The following is a 25,539-nucleotide window of genomic DNA, read 5'->3' on the forward strand; positions in this document are numbered from 1 at the left end:
CTCTTGGGGAGGGGGTGGGAGGCATCATTTTTTAAGGTTTCCTCGGAGGATTCTAATGTGCAACCATAGTTGAGAGTCACTGATCTGGAGGCTGGGATCTCTGAACCAGCAGCATGTACCTCACCTGGAGGCCAGCTAGAAATGCATATTCTCAGGCCCCAGTTCACACTTTACCAATGTGGAGGAAAACAGGCCCTCTGCCAGAGTTGTCCCAAAGACTAAATGAGATGATGCCTGCAAAGTGCCTGTCATGGTGCCTTGCAGGTCACTACCTACTAGAACAGGGACTGGCAAACTTTCTCTGTAAAGGGCCAGATAGTAAATAGTTTAGGCTTTGAGGGCCACATAGCCTCTGTTGCGACTGCTCAGCTCTGGTTGGGATAGCCACTGACAATACAGAAACCAAAGGGCATTGCTGTGTTCCCCCAAAACTGGTATCTGGACACTGAAACTTGAATCTCACGTGTCATGAATTATTCCTCTCGATTTTTTTCAAATATTTTAAAATGTAAAAACCATTCTTGGGTCACAGTCTGCACAAAAACAGTTGGAGGGCTGGATTCGCCCTGGGGCCTTAGTTTGCTGACCTTTGCACTACAAAGTAAACGCTATGAGGATCCAGCCTTGTCTTTTATGTTCATGGTACTATCCCTGGGAATGATAACAGTGTTTGGTCCTAGGAGGTGCTTAATAAATATATTTTGAGTGAACGAATTACTTTAATTAAGAAGGAAGAACTTCCAGCCAGGCCGGGCGTGGCTCCTATGATCCAGGAGGTCACGGTTCAATTCCCAGTCAGGACACATGCCCAGGTTGTGGGCTCGATCCCTGGTGGGGGGCATGCAGGAGGCAGCGGATCAATGACGACTCTCATCATTGATGTTTCAACTCTCTTTCTCCCTCTCCCTTCCTCTCTCTGAAATCAATAAGGATATATATAAAAAAAGGAAGAACTTCTGGATGCATTTATTTCAGTCAGTTAGGACTACAATAGAGCGTAGCTGTGTCCCCACCACTTTAAAACAGACATGTGCACCATTCACATGTGGGTATTTAGATTTAAATTAATTTAACTACTATTTAAAAATCAGTTCTTTAGTCCCACCAGCTACATTTGAAGTGCTTACTACGCAGCTAGCAGTTACTGGGTGCAGGCGGTTCAGACCTAAGGCATCCCTGTCACTGCAGGACATTCTCGTGGGCAGAGCTGCTCTCTATTGATAAGGGCTCACAACTGGGGTGATCAAAACATTAAAATACAGCCCAGCTGGACGTGGCTTAGCAGGTGAGCATCAACCCGGGATCCGGGAGATTCGGGTTCGGTTCCCGGTCAGGGCACGTGCCCGGGTTGCGAGCTTGGTCTCGGTTGGGGGTGTGCAGGAGGCAGCCGATCAATGATGACTCTCTCATCATTGGTGTTTCTCTCCCTCTCCCTCTCTCTGAAATCAATAAAGGTATATTTAAAAAAAACAGTAACAACAACAAAAACATTAAAATACAGGGACATTGAGGGGAAGGGTTCCCAAGATCAGGTTTCTTCTGTAAGGGCTCAGGTTTAGTCAAGTGTTGCCCAACCCTGTTCTTACCTAAGGGCCGTGGGAGGGGAAGTGTCCACATCTCAGGCTCTAGAAAAGGCTGCTCTTTAGAGGGGCATGAACTGCAAGTCCTGGAGCACACTCAGCGGCGCAGTCGAGGAAGGCCCTCCCCTGCTGTGTGCTGGCAGGTGGCAGCCTGCACCCTGGCAGCTCTCCCTTCCTATAGGATTAGCATCAGGCTTCCTTCAACCAAAGGAAGAAGTTAAGTAATCAACACTAAGTTTTTATATATCACTTTTCTCTCTTCATTTTTAATTTTTTGGACAATGCTGTCAAGTGGTTCAAGAAGCAGAAAGGTACACAGTGAGGAATCTGCCTCCAGCCCCAGCCTCGCAGCTGCCCAGGTTCATCCCTTCACTCCCACGGGTGCCGCTGTTATGATTTCCATGCCTCTTTTCAGGGTTTCTTTATGCTCATTCAAACTCATAGGACTACAGATTCTAATTTCTCAACCACTTTTACTCAACAGGTAGCCTATAATATATGCTATTCTATTCATTAAAAATCTTTTTACAATGACTTTGTGGTGGTCTTCTATATCAGTACACAGATATCTGCCTCTTTCTGTTATTTTTTTAACAGGCACTTGGCATTCCAATGAACAGCTGCACCATAATTTCTTAATTATCAATTAAGAAAGTCCCCTGTTGATCATCAGTTGAGTTGTTTCCATCATTTTGCAATTTAGATGCAATTCTGACACTATTTCTTTCACCCGCCACATTTAAACATACATTGAAAAGAAAACTGACCATTCATTCAGACCTTAAAATGAGCTCACCCATTCTGTTCTACCAAAAAGAAAACACTGCCACCCTCCTGTAGAAACTGGAAGACTGCCTTCTCCCAACAAAGTCGTGTTTCTCTCTTTTCAGTGATCTTAGCATCGTACAATATCCATTTTCCAGGTTTCCAGTATTTGCTGGTGAAAAAGTTAAGATACCTTTCCTAGTGTGAGCCCAGACCTTTATACTGAGTCCCAGACAACTCTTCCAAGGAAGAGTACCACGGCGGGTCAGATGGGCTCTGAAAGAATTGAAGGTCTCATCTGAAATGCAAGCAGCACGTGCATATAAAGAGAAGTGCTTAAGTATCTCCCTAACAAGTATCCAAGCAACGACAGTGGTTTGGCATATATAGCCTCAAAGCAAGGAGAAGCCCCTACTACTCCCCCCAACCCTAACCCTAACAAGGCCCTGCCACACACTTCTATCCAGGATTTTTGGAGCTTTCCTCAACCACCTAATGCCTTTGCACATAACAGTGAAAAAATCAGTTGCTACTCAGACTCAAAAATTTTCTCTAAACATTTAATCAAGTTAACACATACACATAAGGTTTTAAAAAGTTAAATGGTACCAAAAGGCTTAAAATGAACAACTCAGCAGCTGCATTTACAGGTTTGTGCATGTACATACTCCTAGTCACTCACTAAATAATATTAAGCAACAGCTAAGACATTCTAATAGAAACACTTTGGCTGCCCAAGACTTCAGAGAGAACATTTTTGACTTGTTGGTTTGTTTGCTGTATTTGCTTAAAAGTATATGTACCAGCCCAGCAAACCTTCCAATAGGAGACAGATCAGGAACTCACTGAACTGACAGGTTCCAACGCAGGTGGAGGGGATGGCAGATCTGGTTCCTAGAAGAGCAGCCCTGAGACTTGAACTTTTGCGTCTGCTTTAGTCCTGGAGTAGCCAAAAGAAGAGGGAGTAGTCTGACAGCTGGAAAAGCAAGATGTGCCAGGGTGCCTTTCCTGGATTGGTGGAGACATTCTGGAGGGAGGAGCAGGAGTGCTGGGATACATTTACCCCACAAGTTTACGCAATCCCTCAACCACAGAGTGATTTACACACCACAAGCTTTTGGAGTGTGTATGTGGTGGTGGGTGGGTTGCTGGGAAAGTAATTTATTCACAGGGAGGAAAGTGTCCATGGGGTTGCTGGAGGGTTTGTGGGAGGAAAGAAAAAAGGGTGGAAGACACAGAGGAGTTTTGAAACGGAAAGGAAAGAAGTCGAGGGGTAGGCCTGGGTTACTACTCTAGGTCTCAGCTGTGTTCATCTGTTGAACTGGTCGGGACTACACATAAACTCTGACAAACTATGAGCATAAACAAAAAAATCCAAAATAAAGTATTAACAAACTGAAACCAGCGATGTACAAAAAAATAAGAAGAAAGAAAACAGGAAAAAATCCATTATGACCAGTTTGAGCTTATCTCAAGAAAAGGTAACAGGAGAAAAACCATATGAGCATTGCAGCAAATATAGAAAAAGTAGCTCGTGAACTTCAGCCCTCATTCATGACAACCCCCTCCCCCCAAGGCAAATGTGAATCAAAGGGAATTTCCTTTATGTGACAAAGGATATCTATGAACAATGTTTTGATATTGAAACATGAGACACATTTAAGGGTGACGTGTGGGAGCCACCCCATACTAAAGGCCCTGTGGGCACACTGCAGATGAACTAGAATGCAAGTACTGTATGTCTTGCTCATCACTGAGTTCCACATAGCTAGAACTGGGCCCAATATATTATAGGCAATAAGTAAATATGTATTAAATGAGTGAAAAGCCACAGCTATGAAAGCGATACAGGCGTACCTCATTTTACTGCACTTCACTTTATTGAGTTTCACAGATATTACATGTTTTTGTTTGTTTTGTTTTCTACAAGTTGAAGGTTTGTGGCAATCCAGCCTTGAACAAGTCTATCAGTACCACTTTTCCAACAGAATTTGCATCTGTGTCATGCTTTGATAATTCCTGCAAGATTTCAAACTTTTTCATTATTATTATATTTGTTATGATGACCTGTGATCAGTGATCTTCGGTGAGACTGTTGTAAATTTTTTGGGCACTATGAACTACACCCACATAAGATGAGGAACTTAATGATAAATGTTGTGTGTGTTGACTGTTCCACTGACTGGCTGTTCCCCCCTCTCTCTCTCCTCAGGCCTTCCTATTACCTGAGGCACACCATTATTGAAACTAGGCCAATTAATAACCCCACAATGGCCTCTAACTATTCAAGTGACAGGAAGAGTCACATGTCTCTTGAAATCAAAAGCTAGAAAAGATTAAGGTTAGAGAGGAAGGCATGTTGAAAGCTGAGACAGGCCGAAAGCCAGTCTTCTTGCACCAAACAAACAAGTATGAATGCAAAGAAAAGTTCTTGAAGGAAAGTAAAGGTGCTACTCCAGTGAACACGAGTAATAAGAAAGCAAAACAGCATGATCATTTATATGGAGAAAGTTTTAGGGGTCTGGATAGATCAAACCAGCCACAACATTCCCTTAAAGTTAAAGCCTAACACAGAGCAAAGTTCTGTCTTTAATACTATGAGGCTGAGGGAGGTGAGAAGCTGCTGAGGGAGGTGAGAAGCTGCAGAAGGAAAGTTTGAAGCCAGCAGAGGTTGGTTCACGAGGTTTAAGGAAAGAAGCTGTCTCCACAACATAAAAGTACAAGGTGAAGCAGCAAGTGCTGATGGAGAAGCTGCAGCAAGTTATCCAGAAGATTTAGCTCAGATAATTAATAGAGGTGGCTACACTCAACAACAGATTTTCAATAGACAAACTGGCCTTCTACAGGAGGAAGATGCCATCTTGGACTTTCACAGCCAGAGAGGAGAAGCCAATGCCTGACGTCAAAGCTTCAGAGGACAGGGCGACTCTCTCATTAGGGGCTAATGCAGCTGGTGACTAAGTTGAAGCCAATGCTCATTTACCATCCCAGGGTCCTGAAGAATTATGCTAAATCTACTCTGCCTGTGCTCTACAAATGAAACAACTAAGCCTAGATGACAGGACATCTCACTGTTGGAACAACTAAGCCTAGAGGACATTTTAAGCTCACTGTTGAGACCTCTGTTCAGAAAAAAAGATCCCTTTCATGTATTAGTGCTCATTGACAAGGCACCTGGTCACCCAAGAGCTCACTTAATTGTGCACTTCATATACTACAGTATAGTGTAAACATAACTTTTATATGCACTGGAAAACCAAAAAAAAATTGTGTGAATCACTTTATTGCAATATTCGCTTTACTGCTGTGGTCTGGAACCAAGTCCACAATATCTCCAAGGTATGCCTGTATACTGGGAAAAAAAAGCTAGAAGAAAATAACGAATAATTATTTTTACATGTAAATAATTCATGTTCATTTTAAAATTCAAGAAACATAGAAAAATATAAAAAAGGTAAAAAAACATTTCAAATCTTTACATGAGGAAGCAACTGTTACTGCACACACCATTTTAGATATTTCTCTATGCATATTTACAGATGAAAGGTGGGTAAGCTGATAAACCATGAATCATAATATATATAAACATAATATTTTAAAATACATAAACATATACATAATATTTTGAGTAAAATGATACTAATTACACGTTAACTGACCAAAACACAATTGAAGTGAAACTAAAGCATAGTCAAACTCCAGTTAGATATCTCTTCTCCAGAAACATCATTAGTTCCTAAAAGATTCCATCAAACATAAGAAAAACCTTAAGTGACTAGAGTCATTTTTAAAACTGAATTTTCTGTTTAATCTGTGTTGATCAATATCTACTTTGAGAGATTATTGATTGACACATTCTCTCTCTCTTACCTCCCTTCCCTTAGTCCCTTGAGTTTTGTTTGTGGTTGTCAGGTTTTGAGGCGTGTGCTGCATTCTCTCCTGTATCCATAACTTCCTCAATTATCAAGCAGTAGTTTGTCAGTGTTTCCCAGCTGGGAGCATTTGTGCCCAAAGGGGTGTTGGGCAATGTCTGGAGGCATTTTGGGTGACACTCTTGGGGGGGAGGTGTCAATGCTATTGGCATTTAGTGAATGGAGATCAGGGATGCTGCAAAACATCTTACAATGCATAAACAGCCTCGACAAGGAAGAATTCATCATCCAGCCCCAAATGCAGCAAGTGCTGAGGCTGAAAACACTGGTCCATGCGTAAGTGGACCCAGTACTCACCAACAGGCCTTTCACACAGCTTCTCCTTCCTTGTGTTCGTTAATATTTTCCTTTGTTAGATGAATTTAACATTTAATAGATTTCTTTCATTTTTCTTTTTTTAAAAAATATATCTTTATTGATTTCAGAGAGAGGAAAGGAGAGGGAGAGAGATAGAAACATCAATGATGAGAGAGTCATTGATCAAGCCCACAACCCAGGCATGTGCCCTGACCAAGAATCGAACCCCAATCGCCTGGATCCTAGGTCGTTGCTCAACCACTGAGCCACGCCCGGCAGGGCTAGATTTCTTTCTTTCTTTTTTTTCTTAGAATTTTTTATTCACAAGGGCTTCTAATGACTGTATTCCCTTGCCTAGTAGTATCCCCTTGCTTAGTTGGTAATTGACTTTATATGGAGAACAACTTGGCTGGGTATAAATTTCTTGTGTTAAATTTTCTCTCAGAAAACTCTAGACTTTGTTCCACTGTTATCTGGCATTAAATATTACTTTGGAGAAGTTCAAGGTCAATCAAGTTCATTTCTTCTGGTATGTGCCTACTGTATAGTAAAAAAAGTGTCCTTTGTTCCTGGTTCCTAAGTCCTTGGAGACTCTATATCCTTGGAACTTCCTGAGTAATAGGAAGGCCTTTGTTATTCATGGACCCCTTAAGTCACACCTGAGCTTAAGCTAGCAAGATGACTCAGGATGAGGGGTCTGTTCACCAAAAAGATCAATCATGTGATTAAAAGGCTGGAGCTTGAAAGCTAGCCCAACCTCTGGGGAGACTGAATTTAGTCAAATGACTCATTTTCTAATCATGCCTACATAATGAAAACCCCAATAAAAACTCAGAGAAGCTACCTGGATGGTGAACACATCCGTGTGCCAGGAGAGTGAAATTCTATGGGAGTGAACACAGAAGCTCTGCATTTGGGATTCTCCGACACCTTAGCCTATGTTTCTCTTCATTTGACTCGTCCTGATCTATATCCTTTATAATAAAACTGTAATCATAAGTATAGCACTTTCCTGAATTCTGAGAGTTGTTCTAGTGAATTAACAAACATAAGGGGGTTGTGGGACCCTCTGGTTTTATAGTCAGTTGGCCAGAGTATGGGTGGCCTGGGGACCCCCAAACTTGTAATCTTGCTGGGGACTGTGCCCTTGAAGCTGTGGAGTCCGATGCTAACCCCAGACAGTTAGTGAAACACGGTCTTATAGTGCTTTGCTTAGTATGCCCAGGTGCTTATGTGATTCTTTCTTTATCCATAAAATTAATTAAGTTCAGTCAGAGATGTTTTGGTGTTGTCAGCTCTATCAGATCTTTCCCGGAACACAATGTGTCCTGTTGTTCTGCAGTCTTTCTTCTGTTATGCTAGCTTATGGTCTTTCTCTATTATAATTTCTGCCATTATTTTTGGTAATTTCAGTCTTCATATGAATGGTCCATTCAATACCTTGGTGTTTCATTCCCTTGATCTCCTCTCTGGCAGTGACCTTGTTCCTTCCAGCCTCAGTTCCTCATTCTTGTGATCATATGCTACACTTTCTCATTACCACCATCAACAGTACTACCTACAAAATCTGTTTGAATGTCCCGTTTTTGACTAATTCCTATTCTCTTTCTAGTTAATTCCCTTTTAATATCTTTATCACAACAATTCTTGTGCCCCACTAAAATCTTCAGTCCATTCACTTGAACACTGCCTCCTCCATACCCTCACTTACCACTTGCCTATCTTGGATTCTATGTATTACTCAGATTCTTTGCACTGCTCTTCCACCTTACTCACTGGGCAAAACCCAGCTCTTTGCAAAGCTCCAGGTAGCTCTCTGCCTATTCTGTGCCTGCACATGAGCAGCTGAACATGGTTCTGGAGAAATGTTGTTGGTACTTACTGAAGGGCTTGAAAAAATCCAGTGGGCCCTCCTCCCTGCCTGACAGCCCCACTCTATTTCTATAGTTGGAGATAACCATTTCACACCTTTCCCTATTTCTCTAAACCATCACTTCTCCTTTCTCCATCTAATTTCACTGAGATTTATAAGTAGCCAGAAGAGAAGCCCCTAACCCTCTACCCCCTACCACCTAACCCACCTATACTCTTACGAATATGCTCATACACTCTGCATTTCTTCCCGCCATGTGAATGAGTTGTCCAAGTTCCTAGCTGGGCCAGCCTCTCCACTGTGCGCTTGATGTCATTGGCTTGTCCCTACTCAGGGACATTACTCCTTCAACTACTCTTCCTCTTTTCCTGCAGCATCAATTTCTTCCCCCCTTTTTTGGACTAGGAGTTGTAGTAGAGAAAGACAGTCAGCCACAAACACAAGAAATATCTTAGGTCATTTGTCCTCCTCCACCTCTTCATTCCTCTTCTCTTTATAGCAGAATTTCTCAAAATAGTTATCTATACTGTGACCTTTACTTCTTTATTCTCTATCGGTCTCTTTTCTTCCTCACTGTGGAAAAATTTCAAACATATATACAAATAGTCGCTCAGCTCCAACAACTGTCAACACACGGACAATATTGTTTCATGGCAGAACTGAGATTTGAACTTGGTTTGACTTTAGGATTTGGGTTCTTAATCATACACGATACCAACTGAAGGTATTAAAAAATGAAGTCAGCAGGAAACCGGGTTTTAGTATCAGGACACATATTACCTAAAGATGCTGGGTAACGAGAGAAAAGGCAGAAAACCCTGGATGGACAGGAGGTCAGAACAGGAAGAGTGTCTAAGTGTCTTCTACTCTTGTTCAGGGACAGGACGGATTCTGTACTGAACATATAAGTACAAGTTAAATGGCAGTAACCTTGAAGGTTAGGAAGAGAGTTGAGGTTAGCAAAGGTTAGGTTACTGAGGAAAGGGAATTTAGAATGCCTTACACCATTTGCCCCTTGGTGGGCTGTAAGTCCTCCTGAATAGGTGAAGCAGATAGATTAGAAAAAAAAGCAAATTCCTCAAAGCACCTTTATCCACTCCACAAAGTGTCAAGTGCCCCTTTTTAGAAAACCAACATTCCTTCTCTCAAAAACATTCATGAAAGACATATACAACTGTATGAAGATTACCAGAGGGAAAGAGGGGTGGGGGTTGGTAGAATAAGGTAAAGGGAGTCTAAGGTCTGATGATGTAAGGAGACTTGGCTTTGGTGGTGGGCATACAATGCAATATACTTGGGTGTACAATGCAGAACTGTACACTTGAAACCTATACAATCTTGTTAACCAATGTCACCCCAATAAATTTAATAAAATAAAGTAAAAAACATTCATCTATACAGGAGCCAGAAGAGGGGTTTATAAGCCACATCACAGAGCCGCTAGTGCCCAATGATAGACATTAGTCCACTGACCATGACTGATAACCTAAGGAGGTAAAAATTAACACAAGTAGAAACTTTTTACACGTGTGTTTCCAGCATTGCCAAGAAAATCTCTTTCTTAATGAAATAATGATGTAGTCATAAAGAAAAAATAAAGAGGAATAAACAAAGTATAATAAGCAAAGGTTGAGTGCTTTAGAGCTGGACTAAGGGCCTGGTTCAGAAGGAGGTAAGTGCAAGCGTCATGTGTGGTTGCCAAGGGATGAGGAGAGGAGGGGCACCATAATTCTAACATCTCGACTGGGGGTAGGAGATTTGCATACTTTTATGACCTAATAAGGGTGCCCCTGGAATAGTCAGCAAACAGGAAATACAATAAATTGAGTTTGGTTTTTCAAGTTTGCCCCCCCATTTGCAATTCCAGCATGGAGGACACAAATATGCTTGGGGCTAAAAGTGAATAGAAGGAAGGAAATAATAAACATCAGAGTAGAAACAAATAAAATAGAGACTAAAAAAAATACAAATAATCTATGAAACCAAGAGCTGGTTCTTTGAAAGGATAAACAAGGTTGATAAACCTTTAACCTTACTTATGGAGAGAGAAGGGGGGAAACCCAAGTAAATAAAATTAGAAATGAAAGAGTAGTAATAACTGATACCACAGAAATACAAAGAATTATAAGAAAATATTATGAACAACAATATGCCAACAGATTGGATAATCTGGAAGAAAATAAATTCCTACACACAGACTGAATCCTACACACACACAAGGCTGAATCAAGGAAAAACAGAAAATCTGAACAGATTACAACCAACAAAATTGAAGCAGTAATAAAAAAAAGTCCCAACAAACAAGTCCTGGACCATGTGGCTTCACAGGTGAATTTTATCAAGCATTCAAAGACTAACACCTATTCTTCTCAAACTATTTCAAAAAATTCAAGAGGGGAGACTCTCAAGCTCATTTTACGAGGCCAGCATTATCCTAATTCCAAAACCAAATAAAGGCACTACAAAGAAAAAGAATTACAAGCCAAGATCCCTGATGAACATAGATGCAAAAATCCTAAACAAAATATTAGCATACTGAATTCAGCAAAGCATTAAAAAGATCATATACCATGATCAAGTGGGACTCATTCCTGGGATGCAAGAATGGTTCAATATCCACAAATCAACACCGCATAAACAAAATGAAGGATAAACATTATATGATCATATCAATAGATGCAGAAAAGCATTTGAAAAAAACCAGCACCCATTTATGACAACTCTCAGCAAAGTAGGAATAGAGAAAACATACCTGAACACAATAAAGGCCATATATGACAAACCCACAGCCAACATCATACTTAACTGGCAAAAACTAAAAGCCTTTCCCTTAAGATCGAGAACAAGACAGGGGTGTCTGCTTTTACCACTCTTATTCAACATAATACTGAAGTCCTAGCCACAGTGATCAGACAAGAAGAAAAAAAGCATCCAAATTGGAAAAGGAGGAAGTAAAACTGTCATTATTTGTAGATGACATGATACTGTATATAGAGAACCCTGAGGATTCCACCAAAAAACTTCTAGAACTGATAAAGGAATTCAGTAAAGTAGCAGGATATAAAATAAATATTCAGAAATTGGTTGCATTTTTAAAATATTTTTTTATTAATTTGAGAGAGAGAGAAAAAACATCTATGTGAGAGAAACATCAATCGGTTGCCTCCTGTACGCAGGGACCAAACCTGCAACCTGGGTATGTGCCCTGACTGGGAACTGAACCTTTCCCTGCACAGGATCCATTTATGAATTCAACCAACTGAGCCACACTGGCCAGGGCTTGGTCGCATTTTTATACACCAATAATGAATTATCAGAAAGGGAAAGTAAGAAAACAATTCCATTTATAATAGCATCAAAAAATAAAATAAAAAACACCTAGGAATAAATTTAACCAAGTATTTAAAAGACCGGTACTTGGAAAATTATAAGACACTGAAGAAAGAAATTGAAGAAGCTACAAATAAATGGAGCATATACCATGTTCATGGACAGGAAGAATTAACCTTGTTAAAATGTCCACACTACCACAGCAATCTATAGATTCAATTCAACCCTTATCAAAATACCAATGGCATTTTCATAGACCTAGAACAATTTAAAAATTTTTAACAGAACCACAAAAGACCATGTATAGCCACAGCAACCTTGAGGAAAAAGAACAAAGTTGGAGGTACCGTGCTACCTGATATCAAACTGTACTACAAGGACATACTAGTAATCAAACAGCATGGTACTGGCATAAAAACAGACACGTAGATCAACAGAACCAAATAGAGAGTCCAGAAATAAGCCCATGCCCATATGGTCAACTAATAAATGACATAGGAGACAAGAACACATAAGGGGGTAAAGGCTGTATATTCAATAAATAGTGTTGAAAATATTGGACAGGGCGTAGCCAGGTGAGCATTGACCTATGATCCAGGATACTGAGGTTCAGTTCCCAGTCAGGGCACATGCCCAGGTTGTGGGCTTGATCCCCAGCAGGGGGTGTGCAGAAGGCAGCCGATAAATGACTCATCACTGATGTTTCTCTCTCTCTCCCTCTCTCTGAAATTAATAAAAAGATATATTAAAAATTTTTTTTTAAAAAAGAAAAGAAAATATTGGGTAGATATATGCAAAAAAAATGAAATTAGACTATCTTCTTACACCATATACAAGAATAAACTCAAAATGGTTTAGACTTAAATTTAAGACTCAAAACCATAAAACTAGAAGAAAACATAGGTAATAAAAGTGCAGACATTTCTCTTAGCAATATTTTTCCTGGTATATCTTCAGAAGGGCAAAGGAAACAAAAGAAAAAATAAACAAATGAGACTGCATCAAACTAAAAAGTTTTTGCATGGTAAGGGAAATCATCAACAAAGTGAAGAGACAACCTACAGAATGGGAAAGCATATTCACCAATGATACTTTCAATACGGGACTAATATCCAAAATTTATAAAGAACTCATACACCTCAACACCAAAAAAACAAACAATCCACTTTAAAAAATGGGCATAGAACCTGAATAGACACTTCTCCAAAGAGGACATACAAATGGCCAATAGATATATGAAAAGATGCTCAATATCACTAATCATCAGAGAGATGCAAATCACAACCACAAGATATCACCTCACACCTGTCAGAATATCTATCATCAGTAAATCAACAAACAATAAGCGCTGGTGAGGATGTGGAGAAAAGGGAACCCTCGTGCACTGTTGGTGGGAATGCAAACTGGTGCAGCCACTACAGGAAACAGTATGGAGGGTCCTCAAAAAATTAAAAATGGAACTGCCTTATGACCCAGCAATTTCACTTCTAGGTATTTATCTGAAGAAACTGAAAAAACTAATTCAAAAAGATATATGCACCCCATGTTCATTGCAGTGTTATTTACAGTAGCCAAGATATGAAAGCAACCCAAGGGAGCATGAATAGAAAAGTGGATAAAAAACTAGTATATGTATATACAATGTAATATTACTTGGCCATAAAAAATAATGAAACCTACCTTTTGGGACAGCATGGGTGAATCTAGAGGGTATGACGCTAAGTGAAATAAGTCAAACAGAGAATGACAAATGCCATATGATTTCACTTATATATGGAATACATATATGTATGTGTGTATATATATGTGTGTGTATATATACATATATATATAAAATCAACTCATAGACACAGAGAACAGACTGCTGATTGACAGAGGCGATGGGGTTGAAGGGATGGGTGAAAAAGGTGAAGGGATTAAGAAGTACAAATTGGTAGTTACAAAACAGTCATGGGATGTGAAGTATAGAATAGGGAATATAGTCAATAATATTGTAATAACTATGTACAGTGTCAGGGGGTACTATACTCTTTAGGGACATCACTAAATAAGTTATATAAATGTGTAACCAGTATGCTGTACACCTGAAACTAATACAAAATAACATTGAATGTAAACCATAACTGAAAAATAAAATATATACTTGGGGCTCAAACTACATATTTTTACTTTTATCTGTATGCTAACTTGTAAGATCCTGGTGCCAGAGGGCAGTGTATGGGCAACTGATATGTAGCCAGTAGAAGACAGACTCTTTGAGAGATCAATGCCCTTTTCTAGTTTAGTTTAGTGGGATCAGGACTTGGGTGTGCTTTCCTTCTTAACCTTTTCCTTTATCATCATTTTTTTTGTATTAGTTCGTTTCAACAACATTTTTTGATTATTTAATATGGACCAGGCACTGAGGATGAAAGGAAAAAATAAAACAAGAGTTCCAGCCAGCTCTTCCTATGCTTCCCGACGCCACAGCAACGCCAGCATAATGAGACTGTTCTTCATAACCAACCGAGGACCTCCAGAACTCCGCGCTATGCGAGCCCACCAATGACATTCTGCAGAGTAAACGCTGTGATCAATATATAGGTAGAAGCAAAAAATCAGTGTGGACATGCTTTTTGGAAAGACTGGTAGATCTGGGGTTAGACCCAAAAGTGAAGAATGTGATTTCCTGTCCAAATCAAGTGCACTTGGAACAATAATTCACCAAAATGTTACTGTCACTTGTTACAACACGAGTGTCAAACAAAAGTGGGTGAAGAATTTGATACAGACAATATTTCTGGTATTAATATAAATATATTTTACAAGTTAAAAGTGTTCCCATCAAAACAATTTAATGGTAAGAAGCTTGGGTAAGTTTCCCTGTATTTTGTATTTCTCATTGTGATCATCGGGTTTCTGACTTAAACGAGATCCTTGTATCTCGTGTCCTGTTTTTCTTTGTACCTCTGGGGTCCTGCCACAGGAGTATTAAAGGAGCGTCTATTTAATATGCACATTTCAAAAGGAGTAAAAATAAGTAGTATAGTTTGGAGGCCCCACTGGCTTATATGAGCAATTTAAAAAGTGTATCTTGCTTGACCAATAGTCTCCACCTCAGTATTCGCCAATTACTGGCGCACGTCGAGGGAAGCCCCTCCTTCCGGGGGGCGGGGAAAGAGCCTGTCAATCCTCACGGGGGGCGGGGCGGGGCAGGGGAGGGCGCCGCCTCTCGACGCCGGAGCCGACCGGCCTTAGAACCGCGCGGCGCGGAGAAAGCGGAGGCGGGCCTAGCGGAGACCTTGGCGCACGCGTGACGTCAGCAGCCCGCGTCCCCAGGAAGAGCGTCGCCCTCCGCCGCGGGGAAGCACGTCGCCGGCCGCCGCAGCGCGCGCACCACAATGGCGAGCCCGGGCCAGCAGCCGCAGCGAGGTGGGAAGCGCAAGGGCAAGGCGCAGTACGTGCAGGCCAAGCGCGCGCGGCGCGGCGACGGCGCGGGGCCCCGGCAGCTGGAGCCCGGCCTGCAGGGCATTCTCATTACCTGCAACATGAACGAGCGCAAGTGCGTGGAGGAGGCCTACAGCCTGCTCAGCGAGTACGGCGACGACCTGTACGGGCCGGAAAAGGTACGGGCCCGGGCGAACGGGCCGGCCCTTCACCTGCCGGAGGAGGCGGACAGGCCGCCCGCCTTCGGGAGCGGGCTTCTGCGTCTGCGCGGGGGCGTGGCCTGTCCGCGTCCCGCCCCCTCGCGTGCGTGGTAGCAGAGCCCCGCCTGGTCCGCGTGGAAAGGCTTCCACCTTGCAGCTTTCTGCGGTCGTTAATCGCGCTGGCTCTCACTTATGGAGTGCTTCCTGCGGCCCAGGCTTGTGTTTCTGAAGCTGTTTCAGAAACGTTTACTTTTTACGACAGCCTGTTAATATTCAGGAGGACACGGCCCAAGTTCACGAGCAGCGAACTTCATGGGTCCCCAGGGCTTATCTGAGCACCTTGGCCGTAGCAATGTGTCTGTCCTAAGCAGCGTCCCTGAAATAGTGGGTTTAGTATTAGCTCTAGTTATTTCTCAAAGGCATGTATAAATAACATTTTCAAAGTAAGAACTCTTGTACCAATGGCACATCAAACCTAATTGTCCCATCGCAGTTTGCAAGTCATTATATTCTTGGCTTAGGATCTGGACTGACACATAGATCGACACCCCAAGAATTAAGTGAAGGAGGGTTAGTACAGAGGGGATTTAAATTTAAGTACCATCAATTAATGGCTCTGAGGCTTGGGCATGGGCAGGTCATTTAATTCTGCTGAGTTAGATAAAAAAGAGAATAATGATAGTACTTTTTAAGGTTGGCTAAAAAGTTGCTTATGTACATAAACTACATCCTGGTGTAGAATAAAGGCTCCAAAAATGTGTACAGTTATTATTAGTGCCCGACTGGCAACTCCATTGATGGGGCAGAGAACTGGGCAACAAGTGCTTGTCCTTTCTACACTGGTACCTGGGGCAAGTTCTTGAATTGTTTCTTGTTCCTTAGTAGAACAGGGGTAACGGTTTTTAATTCCATAATTGTGTGGCCTAATCTCACCAAAAGGAGAGTGTCTTTAGGCACCGAGATGACTAGTGATGGGATTAAGGTCCACCCTGGAATGATGTATCTGGTGAGCACATTTACCTCTTGTGTCCCTAACTGTCAAGGTGCTTTTGAAAACATTTTTAAATTATAGGCACCACAGACTTCCTCCTCATTTTGGAGGGAGTGATGTCTTAGTATCTTAATGAAAGGCTTTGTTGTCAATATCGAGGCTGTCTGTCACTGGGGGTTTCACATAAACAGTTAATTACAGCTTTTCCCATGAGCTCTTTTGGCGTTTCTGCTCATTAGCTTTATGCAAACAGTTTACAGACAAGGATCAGCAGCTCTCTGGAGGCGAGGGAGATGACGATGTGGAGGCTGCCTTGAAGAAAGAAGTTGGTGACATTAAGGCATCTACGGAGATGAAGCTAAGAAGATTCCAGTCAGTGGAGAGTGGAGCAAATAATGTAGTCTTCATCAGGACACTGGGGATAGGTGGGTCTAATACGCCTTAAGGTTATTGATCCTATAATATCTGGACATCTCCCGATCATAGAGAACACTGCCCACAACATGGCTTCACAGTTATGGCTCCCTCTCTACACTGTCTGAGCACTAGGCATATATGGAGGTTCAATGGGGTGATGGACATGGTATTGACTTAGGAGTAGAAACTTGGTTTTGCCACTTTCTTTGTATGTAACAAGGTAAAACAAGAGTGTATGTTCTGTCTAAAAGGAGTAGATGCTACCCAGCTCTAGCCTATTTGGAATGGCTTAGAACTTTAGGGAATGTAGTCCTGGTAGGGCCAAATCTTCTAATTTTTCAAAAGAAGTTGGAAATCTGGAGAAGTTTCTAGATTTTTTAATGCAGTTAACTAATTTAAAAGTATTGAAAGCACTCATTAGTCCCAAACAGATTTGTATATTATTAGGTTATGAATCTGAGGACGGCATCATGACCTTGTGCAGTTCATAGTCTGGGGCTCCTCCAAGGTCTGAGATCTAGATTTCTGTACAAACTTAGCTAATGGATTAATTAAATCTTTTTAAGTGACTTGTAGGTTCTTCTTTGTTTGTTTTTATAAAAAAAAGGTGTACTATTTAATGTTTGTTACTTTGATAGTTGCCATTATGATAGGAAAACAGCAGTATGGTTTTGTCATTGGGTAAGTCAGACATCACAAAAATGTAACTCCACTGTCTTCATGAACAGTTGTTTTTGATGAAAGCAGCAATAATGCTGGAGAGTTAAAATATTAGATATTACATAGTATTAATACATAGTACGCACTGAAGAAATATTAGTTGGAAAACATAGTTGGTTAGACTTATTTAAAATCCATTATGATCATTTCTTCTACTCTGTTGTCAGCTTATGTCACTGACAATGAAAATTCATTTTAGAGATTTTGAAGAGGCTTTAAAATATCTGAGAACTTAGACTCTCAACTTGTCTGTTCCATGCTGGGGTTTTTTCCCTTTTCTTTTAGAACCTGAGAAATTGGTACATCACATTCTCCAGGACATGTTCAAAACCAAGAAGAAGAAGACTCGGGTTATTCTACGAATGCTACCCATCTCAGGAACATGCAAGGCTTTCTTAGAAGATATGAAAAAATATGCAGAAACTTTTTTGGAACCCTGGTTTAAAGCTCCAAATAAAGGGACATTTCAGATTGTATATAAAGCTAGAAATAACAGTCACGTGAATAGAGAAGAAGTTATCAAAGAATTGGCAGGTATGTTTCAGTGATTTTACATTGGTGTGCAATGGTAAGTACTTGTTCTTGTTTAAGATTTTTTTTTTAGGAACCTCCACACTGTTTCCCAAAGTGATTGCCCCAGTCTGCATTTCCACCAACAGTGCACTAAGGTTCCCTTTTCTCTGTACCCTCTCCAGCACTTGTTGTTTGTCGATTTATTGATGGTGGCCATTCTGACAGGTGTGAGGTGATATCTAATTGTGGCTGCGATTTGCATTTCTCTGATGATTAGTGACGTTGAGCATCTTTTCATGTGTGTATTGGCCACCTATGTGTCTTCTTTGGAGAAGTGTCTATTCAGGTCCTCTGCCCACTTTTTAATTGGATTGTCTGTTTTTCTGGTGTTGACTTGTCAGTTCTTTATAAATTTTGTGTATTCATCACTTATTGGACATGTCATTGGTGAATATGCTCTCCCATTCTGTAGATTGTCTCTTCATTTTGTTGATGGTTTCTCTTGCTGTGCAAAAATTTTTTCATTTACTGTAGTCCTATTTGTTTTTTCTTTTGTTTCCCTTGCCTGAAAAGATGTGTCAGAAAAATATTGCTTAGAGAAATGTCTGAAATTTTACTGCCTATGTTTTTTTCTAGGAGTTTTACTGTTTCAAGTCTTTTAAATTTAAGTCTTTAATCCATTTTGAGTTTATTCTTGTATATGGTGTAAGAAGGTGGTCTAGTTTCATTTTTTTGCATGTATCTGCCCAATTTTCCCAGCACCATTTATTGAATAGACTGTTTTGCCCCATTGTACATTCTTGCTTCCTTTATCATATATTAATTGACCGTTAGGCATGGGTTTATTTCTGGGCTTTCTATCTGGTTCCATTGATCTATGTATCTGTTTTCATGCCAGTACCATGCTGTGTTGATTTCTATGGCCTTGTAGTATAGTTTGATACTAGGTAGTGTGATAATTCCCACTTTGTTCTTTTTTCAAGATTTTTGTCGCTGCCCTAGTCCGTGTGGCTAAGTTGGTTGGAGCATTGTCCCAAGCACCAAAGGGTTGCAGGTTCAATTCATAGTTAGGGCACATACCCAGGTTGTGGGTTTGATCCCTGGTCCAGGCATACAGGAGACAGCCAATCAGTGTTTCTCACGTCTGTGTTTCTCTCCCTCTCCCTCTCCCTTTCTCTCTCAAGTCAGTTAAAAAAAAATTTCTGTCACTATTTAGGGTCTTTTTTGTTTTCATACAAATTCTTGGATTATTTGTTCTAGTTCTGTGAAATACGCCGTTGGTATTTTGTTAGGAATTGTGTTGAATCTGTAGATTGTTTTGGGTAGCATGGTATGTGCTTCCATTTCTTAGTATTTTCTTCAATCTCTTTTTTCAATGTGTTATAATTTTCTCTAACCTCCTTGGTTAAATTTATTCCTAGGGCCCTGGCCAATGTGGCTCAATTGGTTGAAGTGTCATCCTGTGCACTGGAAGGTCACAGGTTCAATTCCTGGTCAGGGCACATACCTAGGTTGTAGATTCGATCCCCAGTTGGGGTGTGGACGGTAGGCAGCCGATTGATGCCTCTCTCACATTGATGGTTCTCTCTCTCTCTTCTTCTCTAGGATCAATAAAATAAATTTTAATAAATTTATTCCTAGGTGTTTTTTTAATGCAGTTGTGAATGGGATTGTTTTCTTAGTTTTTATTTCTGTGAACTATCAGTTCATTATTGGCATATAAAAATGCAACTGATTTTGAATGTTTATTTTGTATCCTGCTACTTTACTGAATTCTTTTATCAGTTCTAGTTGTTTTTTGCTGGAGTCTTTAGGGTTCTCTGTATACAGTATCATGTCATCTGCAAATAATGACAGTTTTACTTCCTCCTTTCCAATTTGGATACCTTTTATCTCTTTTTGTCTGATCACTGTGGTTAGGACTTCAGAACTATGCTGAATAAGAGTAGTGAAAGCGGACATCTCTGTCTTGTTCCTAACCTTAAGGGAAACACTTTTAGTTTTTGCCAGTTGAGTATGATGTTGGCTGTGGGTTTTTCATATATGGCCTTTATTATGTTGAAGTGTGTTTCCTCTGTTCCCACTTTGTTGAGAGTTTTTATCATAAATGGGTGCTGGATCTTATCAAATGCTTTTTCTGCATCTATTGATGTAAAGAAATGCCATGTGACCCAGCGATTCCACTTCTGAGAATATTTCCAAAAAAACCCAAAGCACTAATTCAAAAGAATGTGTGCATCACCATGTTCCTTGTAGCATTTACAATAGGCAAGATTTGGAAGCAAGCCTAGTGCTCGTCAGTAGACAAGTGTATAAAAAAGCTGTGGTACATTTACACAATGGAGTACTACTTGACCATAAAAAAGAAAGAAATCTTAACCTTTTGTTACAACATGGATGGATCTAGAGGGTATTATGCTAAGTGAAAAAAGTCAGAGAAAGACAAATGCCATATGATTTCCCTTACATGTAGAATCTAAAGAACAGAATAAGCGGACAAAATTGAAACAGGCTCATAGTCGATACGTGGGAGGAGGGTTGGGGGACTGGGTGAAAAGGTGACGGGACTGAGAAATACAAATTGGTAATTAAAAAACAGTTACAGGGATGTAAATTACCACATAGGGACTATAGTCAGTAATGTAGTAACTATGTAGTGGGTCAGGTGGGTACTTGAAATATGGGGGGGAACTACTCTGTAAAGTATGTGATGCTGTACTTATTAAACTAATACAGAATAATATCGAGTATAAACCATAAATGAAAAATAAAATTTTTTAAAAAGAATTTTTTAAAGGTTTAAGGCTTACATTTTTTTAGTGTAGAGCAAATATATTAAAATGTCTTTAAAATAATATCAAACCTAACTGATTTCAGTATGTTGGATATGAGATTTTCTGATTGTTAGATATTATGTCTTTTCCAAATCAAGATTGACTTTTCCTTTGGAAAACAAATACTTTTATTAAATATCTCAGGATTTCATTTGCATTTATTTTTTGAAAGAGTTCAGGGTATGTGACTGAGATCTTTGTAGAAGAGTGGACTTGTATGTGTTTTGGTTTAACAAGTCCCAGGCAGAAAGAGATGAAACATTGTTTTTGTACCCATCAAGCGTCAGGGTATCCTTTTCAGCCTAAGTGCTTCCCTCTTCTTTTTGTTACAGGAATAGTAGGAAGCCTCAACTCAGAAAACAAAGTGGATCTTACCAATCCGCAGTACACGGTAGTAGTAGAAATCATTAAAGCTGTCTGTTGCCTGAGTGTTGTGAAAGATTACGTGTTGTTCAGAAAGTATAATCTCCAGGAGGTGGTAAAGAGTGCTAAGGACTCGCCACAGCTTAACTCCAACCAGGCAGCGCAAGCAGGAAATGGGGAAGAAGCTAAAGTGGAAGCTGGTGACAGATCAAATCAAAATGACCAAGCAGAAGGAGAAAATAACCAGCCAGAGAATACTGAGGAGCTGGGGCAGACAAAACCTGTATCTGAGACACGGGTGGCGAATGAGGGAGGAGTTAAACCTGAACTTGCAAGTCAAGTCACAGAAGGATCTGAGTCAAATGAAAATGACCTCTCATAGGAAAAAAAAAATCATTTGGTGTTGGAGGTGAGTTTCTCTACTGGGATTCTGCGCGCTGTTCCTGGGGTTCCATATAAAATTGTTACTGAAAATTTTGTTTTTGACCTTGTGCTGTACTGCTATGTTCACAGTAGTGAACAGTGACAGAGTAGCCCTGTTGACAGTTCTCTTAGCGATTGTGTCAGCCCTGGATGGCGGCATGCAGTAGGCCCACCTGCTTTTGGGGCAGCTGGGAGAAGCTGTGGGTAACTGGTGAGCACTGTTACAGAGGGGAGTGTAGTAGGAGTGTGATGCTGGCGTCTCCCTCATGATCACCTTCCCCAGCACTGCCACCTGACTAATGGGAGTGAACCAGCTCTAAAATACAAACCTCAAGGGAAATTTTCATCCTTAGGAGGAATTCTTGTGTGTTGCAACTCAGTTGTCTCCTGACACTGCGGTAAACTGCAAAACACGGGTCGTAAAGGTTAGAAGTGAATTGTTCTGTGAGGTTTTTCAACTTTCTGTGATTTTTTGTTTAGTTGTTAGGCCCGTTTTTGTGTTTCATTAACATTTGTTTATTACAGACAAATCTGATGGTCTGGTGCTACAGTTTTTGAAAGCAAAGTGTAAGGTAGAAGGGGACCACACTAGGCATAGAACACGGGCATTTCTGATAAGGGTAGTGATGATGAATTACAGTCCTCTGAGGTTCTTGAGTATATTGGTGCAGCAAGGAACAGAGAGAAATTGTTTCTTTACAATGAAAGCTACTTTTTAATGGTTTTATATGGATGTATAATCCAAGCTGTCCTATTCCCCTGTACATCGTCTGTGGAATGCAACCTATAAACCTAGCTGTTGGTCCAGCAGTTGTAACTATAAATCATAGCCATTTGATACGTAAAGATGTTAATTGCCTTGAATGGTCTTTGGAATATCAAAACAGTAAAGCTTTTGTTCAAAAAAAATCACATTCAGTGAAAACATTTAGGAAGCAAATTACCTAGTAGCGTAACTTATTCCACAAAATAAAATCTCACATAGTTGGTAAGAATCTAATAATACCAACATTGAAATGCTAGGGCAAGAAGTTCAAGAAACTGAAAAGATTTTACTCCAGTTTAATAAATTGACTTACGTCACATGATGCTAAAAGGTGTTTTTTTTGTCATTAGCAGCTTCTCTATCTGTGTTGACAAGTCAACAGATTCCACGAATATATATTTATTAATTAAATTTATTTTTTCAACTACAGTTGGCATTCAATATAATATTAGTTTCCAGTATACAGCATAGTGGTTAGACATTTATATAACTTATGACAAATATATGACATAGTGTAGCATTTGCAAGATTTGTAAATGATGGTGAAATTCAAGAGAACGTTTGCCGCAAGGTGCCTCCCAAAACAGAGGCTAATATAAATTCAATGGGTCTTCGTATCTGGTGCCCCATCACTGGTTGGCTTCATGACAAGTTTTGCCTCATTTCACAGAAAAGTTCTGATATAAAAAACTGGATGACTTGAAAGTTTTGGGTAATGCTACAAAATGGTTACTTTATTAGAGACCCATTAATTCAAGTATATTTTTTTAAAATCCCCAAAATAAAACATAAACAAAGAGCACATAACTTCTTTTACATATAGAAGCCAGTGGCTTATCAGAGGAGGATACTTGGGTTGAAGATGAATTACCAGAGTATTTACAAGAAAATACGGGGCCAGATTTTGCTGAATGCTGTGGGGATATAGAATGGCTACAGATTCAGTCTACTTAGCAGGCATTTCTCACTGGGTGAACAAAAAACATGTTTCCACAAGGTCCTGGGGGAAAAGTTTTTCTTAAAAGTGACGGGATCCTTAGATTAAAAATAATGGACTCTGGGACAACCACTTGGGAATGAGAGTGAAGAAAGTAACAAGTCTCAGGCCACTAAAACTCTCCTCGAAGAACTACAAAACCAAATTAAATAGCATTTTCCCTCCTAACACTTGTGTATGGCTGGGAGAGGAACCCCTTTTCCCAAGTCTCAGCCTGAGATTTTTGTCTGCAAAGAGAATGAATTGAGTCCTAGACTGACGTTCTGGATTTCTGTGACATTGAGTTTCCTTCAGTTTGGTGCTCACACTCACAGGCCATGAGGATTCCCTTAACTTGAAAGTTTTTTCAAGGGTTCCTCCAAGGCAAGACTATTGAAAAAAGCCCAAAGAGACAAACACCAAAGAAGGTTGTGAGATGTCCAGACTGAGAATATTAAGGGGCTGTGAAGTTAGCTTTTGGAGATTTATTCTTAAACTATAAAAAAGTTTGGAAGTATTACAAATGGTAAGCCTTCCCTCACCGATGGCGACGTTGGTGCAGTGACTAGTGAGCATGGGAATATTTTTTTATCCCAGGTGGAGTCCTGCTTGGCAACCCGGAGTGGAAGGATTTGGGGGGGCGGAGGATAGGTGGCTAATGCAGGGGAGGCTGGGACTTCCCCACACACCTTTATGTAGAACAGTAACCCAGCAGGTTGAAGGCATCCTGAAGGGATAAGCATTCCGAGGGCCATTTGGGGAACACGGTAGGATTTTGGTGCCTTCATCAGACTTGCTCCAAGTCAAAGATTACTTTTATTTCAACAGTGCAAGACTCGGACTCGGAATAAAACTGGCCGTATGCATAGAGAACGCACAACTCCACGGAGCTGGGTTCCTTTTACTTTGTGAAAGCTGCTACTCTACAGAAAGGCTTTGGTTTAGTGGTTTGTTTTAATCCCTTTTGTGTTTATTTGCGTTCAGTAAGACCTGTGTGACAGGAGCTGTTTTTCTCAACTATAAAGTGCTGTATTCTGTTGGAATCGGGATTCATTCAATGAAAGACTTGTGTTCAAGTTTACCTGCTTTTTTTTCTCACCGACATTTGAGCATGTTATTTTATAAAGGACGAGATTCCAGGTTAGAATTGAATGCTTCTTTTTTTTCTTTGAAAAAAATTATGTCAGTTTAAAAAAGTCCACCTCAGCTTTGTGGTTCGGTAAACTTGTCATGATTTCTGAATGTTATTTTTACTTGTATTGCTTTTGGTTTTACTTGTATTGCTTTGGGTGCAAGCCAAGTATTGAGCTTGTTTTTTTATAGTTCCTGATATTTTTAGAAAAAATCAAAATAAATTTGTTCCATAAAGATTGGTGGTCTGTACTCTTTCTTTCTTTCTTTCTTTCTTTCTTTCTTTCTTTCTTTCTTTCTTTCTTTCTTTCTTTCTTTCTTTCTTTCTTTCTTTCTTTCTTTTCTTTCTCTCTCTCTCTCTCTCTCTCTCTCTCTCTCTCTCTCTCTCTCTCTTCTCTCCTCTCTCTCTCTCTCTCTCTCTCTCTCTCTTTCTCTCTCTCTCTCTCTCTCTCTCTCTCTTTCTTTCTTCTTTCTCTCTCTCTCTCTCTCTCTCTCTCTCTTTCTCTCTTTCTTTCTCTCTCTCTTTCTCTCTTTCTCTCTCTCTCTCTCTCTCTCTTTCTTTCTTTTCTTTCTCTTTCTGCCTCTTAGTAAATCTCTTGCTTTATAATCGACATATCATAAAAGATATTTTTATGTCAAGTTATGTATCAATAAGTTATTACATCGTCCTAAAAAGTAAAGATATAAAAATTTTTATTACTATTTATTTTTAAGTGGTCCAAGTTTTCAGATATTTTATAGTGAATTTGCTCCAAAATAATAACTAGTAATGTAGTACTTAATTAAATTTATTTATTGGCTTTTGAATCATTTTTATTTCTCATTTTAACATTACTTTAATCCATCCTAAAGAATTAGTAATATATAAAAATGTTAAGCAGAATTCTGTCTTGAACATTTCTCTTAGAATACTTCTAATCTTTATTTTTATTTAATCAGGCACAAAATAAATTCATTGTCCACTGTGTATTTCCAAGCAATCATTGACTCTTGCAATTTTAA

General features: G+C 40.0%; 2 protein-coding genes across 5 annotated transcripts in view; one reads left to right on the forward strand and one right to left on the reverse strand.

Moving 5' to 3' along the window:
- ACSM3 (acyl-CoA synthetase medium chain family member 3) overlaps nucleotides 1–15,470 on the reverse strand; it is a 44,963-nt gene extending 29,493 nt beyond the window's left edge. For 2 of the 4 annotated variants that reach the window (XM_081131529.1, XM_081131526.1), the window contains exon 1: nucleotides 15,298–15,470. The gene's annotated coding sequence lies outside the window, so the exon portion shown is untranslated. Of the gene's footprint in view, nucleotides 1–1,586; nucleotides 1,779–3,191; nucleotides 3,286–15,297 lie in introns of all 4 variants that reach the window. The other 2 variants (XM_081131528.1, XM_081131527.1) reach the window with 2 other exon arrangements.
- Nucleotides 14,966–25,504, forward strand: THUMPD1 (THUMP domain 1 NAT10 acetyltransferase adaptor). The gene is made up of 5 exons (XM_081131542.1): nucleotides 14,966–15,382; nucleotides 16,648–16,819; nucleotides 17,817–18,065; nucleotides 21,211–21,650; nucleotides 24,235–25,504. The coding sequence occupies exons 1-4, from the start codon at nucleotides 15,158–15,160 to the stop codon at nucleotides 21,621–21,623; spliced, it is 1,059 nt and encodes a 352-aa protein (XP_080987668.1). The 5' UTR covers nucleotides 14,966–15,157; the 3' UTR covers nucleotides 21,624–21,650; nucleotides 24,235–25,504.
- Nucleotides 25,505–25,539: the final 35 nt, after the last annotated feature.

Source organism: Miniopterus schreibersii, assembly GCF_964146895.1.
Source record: "Miniopterus schreibersii genome assembly, chromosome: 3".
In the NCBI taxonomy this organism is placed as follows: domain Eukaryota; kingdom Metazoa; phylum Chordata; class Mammalia; order Chiroptera; family Miniopteridae; genus Miniopterus; species Miniopterus schreibersii.

What these genes read in the sequence shown, in the direction of transcription:
- THUMPD1 (XM_081131542.1), top strand. Translation starts at nt 15,158, where the DNA reads ATGGCGAGCCCGGGCCAGCAGCCGCAGCGAGGTGGGAAGCGCAAGGGC. An exon ending in CATCAGGACACTGGGGATAG is followed by an intron (nt 16,820 to 17,816) that starts GTGGGTCTAATA and finishes CTTTTCTTTTAG; the next exon opens with AACCTGAGAAATTGGTACAT. An exon ending in AGTTATCAAAGAATTGGCAG is followed by an intron (nt 18,066 to 21,210) that starts GTATGTTTCAGT and finishes TTTTTGTTACAG; the next exon opens with GAATAGTAGGAAGCCTCAAC.